The sequence below is a fragment of the Aptenodytes forsteri genome, unplaced genomic scaffold (genome assembly GCF_000699145.1).
Source record: "Aptenodytes forsteri isolate BGI_AS27 unplaced genomic scaffold, ASM69914v1 Scaffold10, whole genome shotgun sequence".
Lineage (NCBI taxonomy): Eukaryota > Metazoa > Chordata > Aves > Sphenisciformes > Spheniscidae > Aptenodytes > Aptenodytes forsteri.
In genome coordinates this window covers 646,736-660,554 of record NW_008794117.1, presented here as the reverse complement: position 1 = coordinate 660,554, position 13,819 = coordinate 646,736, and the positions used below count along the sequence as shown (strand labels likewise).

The 13,819-nt window shown below is 40.0% G+C and overlaps 1 protein-coding gene across 1 annotated transcript in view; it reads left to right on the top strand.

Moving 5' to 3' along the window:
• Positions 1 to 13,819, top strand: part of KIF26B (kinesin family member 26B) — a 215,068-nt gene that overhangs the window by 158,058 nt on the left and 43,191 nt on the right. The window contains exon 9 of the mRNA XM_009276296.2: positions 2,299 to 2,458. Within this exon, the coding sequence (XP_009274571.1) occupies positions 2,299 to 2,458 (160 nt within the window). The remainder of the gene's footprint in view (positions 1 to 2,298; positions 2,459 to 13,819) is intronic.

The following is a 13,819-nucleotide window of genomic DNA, read 5'->3' as shown; positions in this document are numbered from 1 at the left end:
GGACTCTTAGAGGGGAGGCAAAGGTCCTCCATGAGCAGTTCAGAGGAGGTGAAGGTGCAGCTGCCTGGACGGTTCCCCAGGGAAGCCTGGTTTTCTGCAGTGAGTGCAGGAGCCCGTAGTGCATGTGGATACTTCCCATGAGTAGTATCCCACCACTTCCCACCACTGAGAGCACAGTGGTGAAACTTCCATGGACATGTGTAATGGGTTGTCATATAATCTGGGGACTGTTACAGCGTTTTGAATGTCTAGCCACCAACATTAGTTTTAATCAAACATTTATTTTCACTTCTGTTTTGTAATACTCGGCATGATTTAACCTATATTGCAGTATAATTTAATACATGGGACTCCTGTGTTGCCTAATACCTGATGTAGCTGGAGCACTAACAGGACTTAAAAGAAGCAGAAGTTACTGTATTTTAACAATTGTTGACAGAGATGCTGGCTACATTTTTGGAATATTACTCTCAAATCCCATAGCATAAACCATTCACAGAAAAAGTCTTCTCTCTTCTTTCTTCTTTCTTCCTTCTTTTTTCTCTCTGCTTTGCTTTGCTTTTATTTTCTTATCTTCTCTTCTTCTTTCTCTTTATTCATGTTTCTTTCTTCTTTTATCATAAAAATCTACTCGTAGTTTTATTGTTGTTTGTTTTAATTAGCTATCACCTGAAACTGAAACAGAATTACAGAATTATATATAAGACATTTTACAGAAAGGCTTTATATTTTTACACCAAGTTTTGGGTCATGCAAGACACCAGGTAGTAGCAATGAGCAGTGAGCCCTGTGTTTTGCAGTGCTTGCAAAATTAAATATCTCTCTCCTTATTTTTTCAGTGTAGGTTAACGTGTTTTAAGTTACAGCTAATAGTTACATATACCTTCAGTAGCTGTATGTTTTCTATATTTATATACATTTTTCACAGTAGCCTTTCTTTCTATGAGCAAATCTGCAAAATTATATGATCGTGTATCACCTTTTTGTCAATATGTAGAAGTTTTATGAGTGTCGTCTTCACGTATCTACATAAACTTATTTCCTTCTACCTCCTATGGCACCTACATGCCTGTATACCGTGGCATGGTACCACAGCTACTGAATGCAGAGTCATTGAGAAAACATGCTTGGGGTTGACAAGACATTTCCAAAGCAATGAAATGTATCTGGAAACTTCTTTTGTAAGGTCCCCATCATGTAGTTGCTCCCATTGCCATCTTTGCTTGTGAACTGGTCTCCCCCCACCGCTAATATTTCTTTTTACCAGATGCATAAGTTGAGGTGCTTGTCAAAATGGCTGTGAATTTATTTGCATAGAGGTAAACTCAGATGTGAAAGTATTTCCACTCCTGTTTAAGTTACGTTTGTGTCCTCAAATAGTGCTCTTAACTTTTAAGTTAAGATCCTAGAAATAAAACTGCCTCTTCCTACAGATAGGGAATAGGGAGGAGTGGTCAAAGATCAGATGCAAAAAAACCCAGCTAGGAAATTGTCTTGAGATAATAGAGAATTAGAAGCACTTTTGTAGAGTCTGCATAGTCCCCATCCTGGGTTCATAAGGAACCATAGGTTTTTTAAGAGAGCAAATGTCTGTTAATCTTGGTGTTTCAAAAGGTAGCATCTTTTCACTTTACATGCAGTGTGTTGATACAGAGTAAACAAGAAAAAAAACATAGGGATCCACGGCTAGTTTTACAGAAACTATTTTCAGAACAGAGCAGCTTGTCCACAATCCATTACCCATGGCATAGCAAACCTTTTCTTAGCCCGAATGATAATGTAAAAGTATATAGACTTAAAGCAAAGTTGAACGTCCCACAGACGCCACAGGTTCTTCTGAAGATTCAGTGTTCAAGATGGGAAGGATAAGAGAAGCTACCACAGGATCACTGCTCACCAAGAAGCAATTCCCAGCCTGTCATTTTCTGGACAGAGGACCCGTAATGACAGAGACAGAAACAGAACCAACTCAGGTACAGGCTAATAGAGCTATATTAAAAAAAAAACCAAACCAACAACAAAACCGCACAGTGGTGACTCTCACAGAGTTAAACCTGCAGAAGCGGGTGAGTACTGAAAGCCTCAGCAATTTTTAAGCAAGTCCGGAGTGGACAGCAATGTACAGCAATAAAGGCTGAGAGTGAGTTAACAGGACCCCTACAGTTTCTTGCTGCTAATGTGAATTAGGAAAGGTTTCTGGATTGTTTCCTCTTTGCAAGTTGTGGCGAGTCTTTTGCTTTCCTGGGAAGCTGCTTTTGGAAGCACACGCTAACTGTTTGCTTTCTTTGTTTATGGCAGTGTCTGGAGGTCGCAGCCGCTTGCATCTTATTGACCTGGGTAGCTGTGTGAAAGTGCTCAGCAAAAACCGGGAGGGAAGCTCTGGCCTCTGTCTCTCATTGTCAGCACTGGGCAATGTCATCCTCGCCCTTGTCAATGGAAGCAAACACATCCCGTACAAGTAAGTGGTATTCTGTGTTGCATCTAATGAGGGGATGCTTGCAAGCAGTGTGCTTGTCTGGGCCTGAGGCAGACTTGGGGTAAGCAGGGAGACAGTCTGCTGGGGTCAGTGCAGCCCTCTTGAGGTGCAGCAAAACCTGCCTAGGGTTCAGTGACACCTGATCTAACCTTACATCTGGTAGCTACACTGTATTTGACATTCAGGTTTCAAAGGAAGAAGCCTGCTGAAATAGGACCCAGGTGTCTTAAACTGCTTAAGGCTTGAAGTTCAGCACATTACGATTTTGTTTTCTAGGACTGTTCAAAGATTTCTTTAATGTTTCAAAACATCTGGGAGCCAGTTTGAGATTTTCTCCACAGAGACAAAAGTTGTTGCCATAATGGAGCACTATAGAGAAAATTATTTTGCTGTCCATTGGGTGGAATTTAGTTTCTTGAAAATATATGTCACAATGAGCATGCATGTTTGTCATGAGATCCTTTCTGTGATCCAAGGTTACTTTGCATTTTATTTTTGTGTGATTTGAATCTCAGTGTCAGCCTTTCACTTGTAAAAAAGAAGTAGGCCCTTCTAGTCACACTAGACAAGTGGCCTTTGCTACTGCAGGTAGCTTCTAGAAAATTAGAGGAATTGCTCACCTAGTTTGGTGAGTATGTTTTGTACTCATTTCTCTTCATCGTTGTCTCACCCCATTTGTCATGTGTGCAGGTCTGAAAGCAAGTTTGGATTCATTACCCAACCCAGACAGTCCTATTGAGAAATTTCCAATTTTGTGGACGGTATTGCTTTTCTCTAGCCTAAAGCCTAGGGAGTAGCAACTAGCATCACAGGAATGGCTTACATTAGCATCTTGTAATCGAACTGCTAATGAATGTCACCATTCATGAAAGACATGTATATGAGATCTGGAGTTAGGAAGAACAGGATGACATGAAAAACGAACCAAGTCATTCACAGAGCATATTTCAGTCCATCCATTTTGCCCTTTTTATCATTTTAAAGGCTGCAAACATGATTATTTTCTCATGTTCATTCAAGATTGCAAGGTATTGACAAGTTTTACTTCTTTGGTTTTGTCTTCATTTTGGAAAATAAAGATGGATTGAGTTTGGTTATAATTTTATTTTTCTTTTAACGTTTATTTTCCAAAATTATTTGGCAGTGAGGGCTTAAAACATGATCTCTGGAAATATTCCCGTTCCTGGAGCTCAGTCAGACTGGAATTCAGTTAAGGGCCAACCAAATTTGTACGTATAAACATTCATGAAATGTTTTGTGGATCATGCACCTAGTCATAGCGTGAAAATAGCTTGAACTCTGAACTTCACAAAGTGTAGCTCAAACTATGCTTACCAAAAACCTGTCTTCCTTCCTGTTGGATTTTATGGATTGAAGGGAAGGCCAACTGTAGGAATAGAAAAAATGATGTTAATGAACATCATAATAAACATACAAGGAATAGTTACCAAATACAACAGCTGTCTTTCCTGGCAATGCCTGACTGGGAGAAAAGCATTACCAAACATGTCTTCTACTTGCTGCGCTACCGATCTCTTTCTGCTGCGATTCCCAGCTGTTGCACTTCTGAGCTTACACAGCCAGAGGTGCCAGCACACTTGCTCATCAATGTTTCTGTACTGCTGAAAGAAGATGAAAGCTCTCTTCAGGCCAGCATCTCCTCTTGGATTCATTCCTATAAGAGCAGATAGTATAGAGTATAAGTATAGAGAAGTGGTTTGTCATCTGTAAATCAGAGGCAATGTCTCTGTTTCTAAGGAGGACTTTTAAAATGTAATTTGAAAAACATATTGGCATGTTTGGGAGCAAATTTTGTCCACTTCTTGCTGAGAAGAGTGCAGAAAGCATTTTTTCCCAGATGTGATCTATTCACGAGCAATGGAAATAAGAGTCTTGGTGGCTGGGTGAGCGCAAACACTATTTGCTCAGTGATCCGGCAGTACAGGTGTGTGCTGCTCCTTGGTGGAGAAGAGAGGAAGGAGGCGGGTGTGAGTGTGCTGCATTGTAGAAGAGGCTGAGCATCCCACAGACTGATGTGATATGTGTTCAGTAGCACCTCTTGTTTAGAGCAACAGTTAGCCTATCTAGCTGAGATCATTTCCCTTTCTTTAGGGGTGTTCTCTTTCATTGTTAAGGATAAAATTAAAATTTTGTTAACTGCCTTTTTTGAGTGGGACCAAAGGAAAACAATGGAAGTGTTTTCTTATGTGACAGTGCTGTGCATTGTGTGTGTGGTCTCGGCAAATTTCCGTAGAGGAGCAGACAAAATGGAGCATCTTTTCTTTACCTGAGCTTTTAAACAGCCATTAAGTATTTCATGGCAGCCTGTCAGTAGGCACTGCATAGCTTCCTGGGAGCCCGGAAACTCACAGTTTCATAGACATCAGGTTTTCTCTTACTGCAGAAATTTAGTTCTCTAAAGTCTGAGAGGCTGCAGGCTCTTAAACTCCCTTCAGTGCTGTATCCAGCTTTATCTCCGCAGGTAGTAGTTGTAGGGAAAAGCTTGTTCAGATTCATAGCTGGTATAAACAGATGCTACTGCATTGCCTTCAGTGGGCTGTGTGTTTATGCTAGGGATGAATTTGCCTCTCTGCCTGCAGTCTCTATGAAAAACACATGCTGGTGTTCAGCACATTTTGCTTTTTTTTTCTTACCCATAAGGCTAAGCCTTGGAAGCCATTAAGTTGGAATCCTTCTCCCTTGGGAACACCCCCACACCCCCCCACATTTTGGGAATAGTAACACAGATTGACACGAGCTTTAGCAGGAACTTGTCTACTAAAGTTGTAAGAAAGTAATGTAGAAATTCTTAACATCAAACAATACAGGTTGATATGGTTTGGGATCTTGTCCTGCATTCAAGTTAAATTCCACATGGGTCTGAGAATGGGCAAGAGTCCCTATAATGGACAACAAGAAGCAGCTAATGAGTGACCAGGCCGTGATTTCTGGGAGTTTGTGTCTTTCATATATGTACTTATAATCTCTCTCTAATATCTCAGTGAGTTATCTCTTTGTCACTATTAATGTCCAGACCTATTTTGAACCTTACTAAGCACATCATTCTATCATGGTATGAACCAATGAGTTCTTCCAGCTCAGTACGTTACATAAAAATAGAATTTTTAATTTGACTTAAATACATTGCCATTTAATGTGACCAGTTTCTTTTGCTCTTGAGTTAAGAGCAAATTCCTCAAAAGACTGGGCAAGAATTATTTTCTGCACAGGAATGTCAAGTATCTTCATAAAAATTGGAAAGGGCACGGAATGTCAAATATCTTCATAAAAATTGGAAAGGGGCACTTGCAAGCCCAAGGAAGAGCAAGGGAGTCAGCTCCTGCCCTGACCAAGTTTGACAGAGCTCAGATCTGCTACAGAAGGGGGGTTTTGCTAAGCTGCAGTAATTGTTAGTGCCATTTTATTTTTTAAGAGCATTTCAGCTTTACATTCGTGATGCATTATCTGCCTCTGATTTCCAAGACGAATGTGTTTTAAACCCTCAAATGAATACCCATTTGCACAAACTCCAGATACTGGTTTATATAGCTCACTATTCAAAAATTACTCCAGTTGCTAGGCAACAGGGGTGGTGATAATTCATGGTAATGCTGTTTTGGAAATAATCATTTTTATACATTTTAATGACTATGAGAATGTAAGAAAACTGTTTAGAAAAGTGCAAGGCTGTATGAATTTCTCTTTCAGAAATTGTTGCTTGTTTTATTTAATAGGCTTCTCTCTTAATGTGCTATCCCAATGTGCTAGTGTTTCTGAAGGCATCCTGTATTTTGAACTACATGCTTATGCTTATCCAAGGAGGGAGTCTTGTCCGTAAAATAGATGGGCGTGAGTCAAAAGCATGACTTTTATTCTTGGCACTTCTGCTTCTTTGTCGTATGGTTGCAGTTTCTCATAGATCTTACATGCTGGTAATTGGTTTTTTTATCCTATCTGTAGAAAATAAAATGATATTAAGTGACTGGTGCAAGGGTGAACAAGAGGCTTAGTGGCAGAGCCACCATGTTTTAAGATCTAATCTGGTGCTTAAACCATGGGCTAATCCATTCTTTCTTTCTGCATGACCTTTGGAAAATAATTTATTTCTGTATCTATTTATTTATTCCCATTTATAAAACTGAGCTACAAAAAAACCAAGTAGGACTTTGTAAAGGGCATTCAGACTTGGCAAAAAGCACTACGTACATTTTAACGGTTGCTAGGACTCTGTTACTTTATTTTTTCACTTTTTAGAGTTAAAGACTCACATCGATGGTCCTAATGGGATGCAAAATCTGGGCTTTTTTGGTCAAGGGTAGACTATTATTGCTTTTAAATGAAGAGGAGAAAAGGGAAAGTGTTGGATTATAGTATTGTGGTATAAAAGATGAGCCTAAAGAATATGTTGTATATCAGATATTTTCTGTAAATTGTTAGTTAATTTTTGGAGTAAAAATGCAAATGAGGTTTGGATGGATCCAGTAATTCAGATTCTTTTCTTGGTTAAATGGGTGTATCTATGCATTTTTTTCATCTGTGTAAAAAAACTGTGTATGAAGAGAACTGGGATCCCAGGTATCTTTTGTTTATACATCTTGCCTTTGTGTTGATAGCATGAGTTAGATTATTTTTCTCAGAAGAAATGTCAGTGAAAACTTTTCAGGAAGAGATAAGGAAAGCTAAAAACCAGTTCACAATACGATTCTTGTACAATAACTAGTATTAGTACTGGAGATTTTATCCTTATTTACGAGCTCATACTAAGTCTTAGTTTTGTGGGATTCACACAATCACGTCTGTTTACTAGGCCTAAGAATTTAATGCCAAAATTGAACTATATGCCCAATGAGCAATCTGTTTATCGGTTACTTCATCAGTGCTTAAACCTAAAATTTTTTTTTTTTTTAATTGAGAGATTTCAGTCACTTTTGCTTTCCACTGCTGCATCTACTAGTCTTCTGTAGCTTGCTTTTGCTTCTCCTCAGTGAGACCATGGTACAAAGCCCACAGAATGCCTCAGAAAAAATCTAGTGCTACCTTTGGAATCTTCAATCTTTCTTTGTTAATTTAGTATTTAATATATTAGAAGTGGATGAAGAACTGTTTTGCTGTTTTACTTGTGGAAATGTGAGAGCAGATGAAGGGGAAATAAAGAATGAAAATGAGGACATGAGTGACAGCTGAAACAGAACCACAGGACTGGGAAATGGCCCAAAAATGAATGGGAGAGCTCGGAGAGACACTGAGGTTACGTGTAGAGGAGACAACAATCCACAGAGAAGAACTGGGAAGCAAAAGATAAAAAGAAATGAGCCCATTCAAAAAGAGGAATAAGCGTAAGAAATACCCCTGAATGATCCAATTGTAGGAGAGCGGTCAACAGAGGTTTTATTGAATGTGAAGTAGTTCCTAATTAGCTATCAAAAACATGAGCTGCTCAGGAACAAAAGAATTTTTCCATGATGTTGGCAGTCAGGTCATATGGACCAGAGCCTTGGCTAACAGACAGTGAAGCCACGGGAGCAATGCATATTATACCAGCTGAGGACCTGGCCTTAGGTGCATGCTCTTCGACACTAGCCAGAGTGCTTTGGCAACATGGAAGAGCAATGCAGTTGCCAGCAAGAGGTGAGCACTGAAACACTGTCAGCACAGATATAATGAGGACTTGGAGCATCTGGCAATTACTTTCACCTTTGGGGTTTTTCTGTAGCTAACAGTTTTACTAGGTTGAATTTCTGACAATTTTTTCTTTATTCCAGGGAACATAAAATAGATGGAATCAGGCATGCACAGTCTGTGAATGTAGGAAAACTTCATACATTTTATTAAATTAATCTGCAGCTCAAGAGCATGAGGATAACGGATTTTGCATGCTCCAGCAATCATTGTTGTAGTGTTCATCAACAATGCACTTTATTGTAGGACAGTTTGTACAGCTGATAGCGCAGATTTGAGCTTTATCTGCACACGTCTTACAGTACTGTGTTTCTTCATCAACTTAATGAGAGAGAGTAGACAAAGTCCTCAAGGAAAGCTTCAGTGGAGCCGGCATTCCCTAGCTTTGGGTTTTCAACTCAGTCCTGCCAGACTGGCAATGTGATAATTATTGGAGCAGAGGTGTCTGCGTGCATGTGTAGTGGATGTAAGCGAATGTGTTGGATTCACTGAGCCTGATCCCCTGTTACACCAGTTTTACAACAGCCCTCAGTTGGGCTCAATGGCTCCATTCTACACAAGTGTTCAAGTGGGAAGAATCAGGCCTCATGAGCTAGCTCTTTCAATGCTCTTTGAACCACTCGACAAATTACCGCCTTACAGATACTGTAACAAGCAAATAATGATGGACTGCAAAATGAAATGAGAAGGGAAGTGCTTGTGGTTTATAGTCAGATTTAATAGCGATTACTAATTGCATTTAAATAGCCATTCCTATCAGCAGCAGATAGCTGCATCATGGACGGACACTACTTTGGTCCCGGGCCAGCACAGACGTGACTGGTAATGAACAAGCAATCCAGTAGCGTGCAAATATTGCTGAAATATAACTTGAGTGGGACCCAAATAGGCTGTTGTGGTGATTTCATATACAAATGAATCTGTGCTTAATTCATTAAAATGCCATTTTGAACTTTCAGTTAGGGTATCCAGCAGTTTATTCTCACCTGTTCCACCACTGGGTCAGGCTCAATTGAACATTAATACATTTTCTCACACATGGAAATGTGGTGATAATTCATTTCATGTATAATTAAACAATTTTGAAATAGTCATATTCTTGGAATAACTAGTGCTTGTGCAATACAGCAAATTATCAAAAAGCATGCAGTAATATTTATTAACCCTACTTCATGTTTTTGGTTATCTCCAGTTTCTTGAATAGTTGCACATGGATATGATTTGTGAAATTAACTTTCGTTTCCCTACTGATCCTTCTTTCCTTGCACAAATCCAGTGTGACTCAGGGCAAGAGAGCAGAGACATCCCACTGCAGATGACCAAAGAAAACAGCTTTTCTTTGTGTAGTGCCAGTATGTAGCCCCTTGTTTGGAGTTGGGCATCTCATCGCTAAGAAGAGGTTACAGACTGCAGAGAATTTAAAAGAGAAGCAAGAATTATGAATGGTCTGAGATGAATGGGTTACTCACCTGGAAGAACACCATGACAGAAATGAAGCTTCATAGCTTGCAGGGAAAAGGAGACCTCTGAGAGGGGAGATGACAACTACTCTGTGGTATTTCAAGGATGTGAATACACACAGGAGGAAAGAATTGTTTCTGGTGAGCCGAAGTGGCAGAATGATTTCTTACCCTTAAGTAATGAGACAGAGAAATATAAACTTGAAAGCATGCTAACAGTGATTCCTGTTAGTCAATGGAATAACTTCCCAAGAGCTGAAGTGAACCCTTCATTGGTAGAATGATTTAAAAGAAAAATAAACATGTAACTAACAAATATTAATTAACAGTTATATAATAAACAGTTCCAGACTGGTTAAGGGCTAGGCTTACGCAATTTCAGTGCAGAGTTCTGGGGCCAAATCTTTAACAATTTTGAATAGCTGTACTTCCATTTTGATAATTTATCTTCATCCTTGTTTGGAAAGTGTTTGCACATGGCAGGCAGTTATACAAATAAACAATAAAACATGTTCTAGTGTGTCTACTAGAATCTCCTCTGCTTTTAGGAGTCTGAAAACTAGCAGGTGGCTGGATTGTTACACTTGCATGGCATCAAAGAAATCCAGAAAGTCTCAGTGGTATCTTTCTCAAGACTCTACCCTAGCAGGGATATGGGATGTCCAGTCCATTTCTGTGCCAGATGATTTAACTCAGTTAACCACTTTTCTTCCTTCATCATTTAGTTACACCTTTTTTTTTAAAGTCTCTTTCTCTTTGAATTGCAAAATCAAGTTCTCCCAGTGCTTGATCCAAAACTCAGTGTAAGTCAATGGAAATCTTTTTATTGGGCTTTGGCTTAAGCCCACAGATTAGAAAACATGCTTACATCTAATTAGATGAGATAATCCTCAAATCCTTGCTAAGGGATATTGTATACCATAGTTCATGTTCAGTATTTGATGATTAACAGCTTGTTTGTTGAAAGAGGCAGTATGTGGTTAAGTGTTACCTAGTGATGAGTTTGTGTGGGATTGCAAGGGACGTGATTGATGGAAGTGGTGAATGTGAAAACTGGAAATGTACAATCATCTATCAACTGGTTGCAAATGCGTCTGTGACCGTGAATTTAGAGCTCAAGAAGGTTATACAGGAACTTGCCACATAAATAGGGATTTGTGACTACTGAAGTAGCACAAGCAGGACATACTGATTTTCATCTTCAATGTATATAAATAGTATTTGTGACCTTAACTTAAAAATAAACAAAAACCTGGCTTACATTTTCTGGGCAAATAGTTGAACAATTTTTCTTCATACTCTTTCTTTTCCTGGACTCTATTTAACACTACCCCCTCAATGGCGTGACAGGCCTTAGAAGCTTTGAAGAGAATTGCGTGGTTGTAAATGGAGAATATTTCAACCAGTTTGTCTTATTGCTTCAAGGGCACTTGAATGGCATTGCAAATGCAAGATGTTTTTTTCCATGCAAACTTTTTATTGAAGTTCTTATTTTCATAACATGTTTGAGAGGAAAGCAATGAAGACAATCCTCTTGTGCTCTTCAGATACCAGCTAGCTTCTGCTGGATGATCAAAGTTTTCTGGCTGGTGGTTGCCTCCAGGCCTGTACACAATGAACAGATGTGAAGTGAATTTTTTAAAATATGCATTGACTTTTTAGAGTTAAGCAGGCTGGTTAGAACTATATTCTGAAATATTAAAATTAGCGTGCTCTCCTGCTGCAGAACAAACTTGTTAGATTATTTCAATTTTTAAAATTTTGTTTGTTTTTAAATGCCGTCAGGTGACAAGCTTTCTAGCAATATGTGACAAGCCTCAGTAAAATTAATTTCAAACAACAGGTTTAACTGTTTTAGCTGTATTTTGTCTCATCTACCCCATCAGCAAAACTGTTCTACCTGCCATATTTAAAATTATTTTCCAATGGGTTATGTTTGAGAGGTGGGGGGAGTTTCTCTCCCTATTCCTTAGTTTGTGCTCTTGGGCAGAAATAAAGCTTCACTCATTTTGAGAATCAATGACAAAATGTACGTCCATACTGTCAGAAATAGCAGCCCTTCTGGCTCCGTTTGGTATGGCTGGTTCTGAAGAGCAGAGAGCTGGGTAGCAGAATGATGGCAGCAGCTGTTTTGGGTGCTGTTACAAACCTGGGAACTATGGAGATACAGTCTTCAGTCTCTGTAAACAGAACAAAAGGAGAAAGTTGGGAACTGTCATAGACTTGAAGGGATTTTGGGGCTCGGAAAAGGATGCACAATGTATTGCACTCTTTGCAGGAGTGGGTGCTCTCACTGATTGAAGTCTCTATCCCGCTGCCCTCACTGTAAGCAGCTTGCACAGCCTGCAGCTTTCCCGGGTGTCCTGCCTGCCTTCAGCAGGAGCTCCAGAGGGCAGGGCTCTCACATAGCTCCCGTGTTGCGTGTGCCAGTCCCTTCGGGCAGCTCAGACCGCACTAGGCGCCTGCGCCGCTCGACTCAGAGGCAGCCGGAGAACAAACGAGGGGAGCCACTGACAAGGTGAGCTGTTAAAAGCACCTCATCATCTCTGTGCAAGTGGGACCTGAATCTCCTTGGAGCAGTCTTTTAAGGATTGAACACAATTTTCATGTCTGCCTCCAGCTATAAACAGAGTAGCAGAATCTTTTGTGCTCCTAGACTGCGTTTCCTCTCTCTTGCAAACAACAGTTTTCACAGGCTCCATGTGATGTGCTTTGAAGTTACACGCCTGTGCAAGAGGACAGGAATTAGATGCAGTATCCAGATCTGCTACACAGTTGGCATATACTGCATAACAAAAAAAAAAATGTTTCCAAAGGTATGGTGTTAGAGAAATAACTGCACTTATTCAGAGAGGGAGAGAGCGCATTCTAGGAGCTCTGTGTACTTAGACCATGCTTGCCGACATGCACCTCCTGAATCCTGCTCGTCTCTCTCATGTGCAGACATTGTGGGAGTGATGGAGGATAGTTCTCATGTCAAAGGGAACTGAGGGTAACTGCTGTAGTTGCAATAGTTTACACTGATGTGAAAGAGGGGCTGATGGAGGACCAAAGCTGAATAAGATTTTACTCTGAAAATACATGTCTGTGGAAGAGAACCAGTTGGCACCCTACCACGTTGTGCTCCAGTGAGATTTGTGAAATGGTCCTATGTTTTTTTTCAGCCAAGGGTTGAGGCTGCTTACTGTGGAGTGTGTTTTACAGAAAAAGTGAGGGTGTGCTTTGGTAACCTTTAGGATCTTTGCATCATGCAGAATATAAAATAAGCCTGTTAAGCTGGTAACAGAGTTTCTTTTCTCTTGTTAGGTGACTACTGCCATTTTGGATGGCTATGTGCTAATGTGTAATGGCATTATAATCAGTGGCTTTTGTTGATTTTGAGCTACTCTTGATTGCAGTCCTCTGTGAGCTGCTTCATCTGGAATCATTTATGTGTGTGTCAGACATAAACTTCAAGAAGGTTACACAACTGGCAAAGTCCTTTGTGTCCATTTGCAGATGCCGTGTCAGCTCCCCTCATGCTCATCCCAGCACAACGAGCCCCATGGCGGTGAGGGTATTGTTTGGGGGAAGGCTCTGGCTGCTGTGAATCTGAATGTGATGCTTTGGGTCTCTCTACTGTTCATGCTCCCAGGGGCTGTCACCTGTCTTCCCAGCAGGGTCAGGGCTTGTCCAGGCAGGGACATTGTGCTTCTGCAGCACTGTAGCAGAACTCTTCTGGTCTCTACTGGTATCACAAACACATCTGTTAGGTGTACTCTGAAAATTGAAATGGATTTTTTCATCCTCCCAAGAAAATTCATAGTTTTGCTTAAACTTTTCTACGAAACATCTTTTTTCACAGAGAGGTAAGACAGTGAACACAGAGAATTACAAGCAAGTCAGTAGGTATATTTGACAATAAACTGGCTATTGGAAACAGATAGCACAATAAGGTTTTCTTTACAAATTGGCTCATTTGATTAGAGAAGAATTTACATTGTTTAATATGTAAGATTTTGAATTTTCTCTGATAACGCTATTATATCACACCCATGCAAATGATAGCATAACCCTTAAAAATACATTTTTAATTCCATTGGCCAGGTCCCATCCATCAATGGTGCTTCTCTGTGGAGTGATACCTGATTCTTCTAAGGAATCTCAGCTTCACGCTAATAACTGTTACTATGTTTCTCATAGTAAATGAACATCTCCCAGCCCC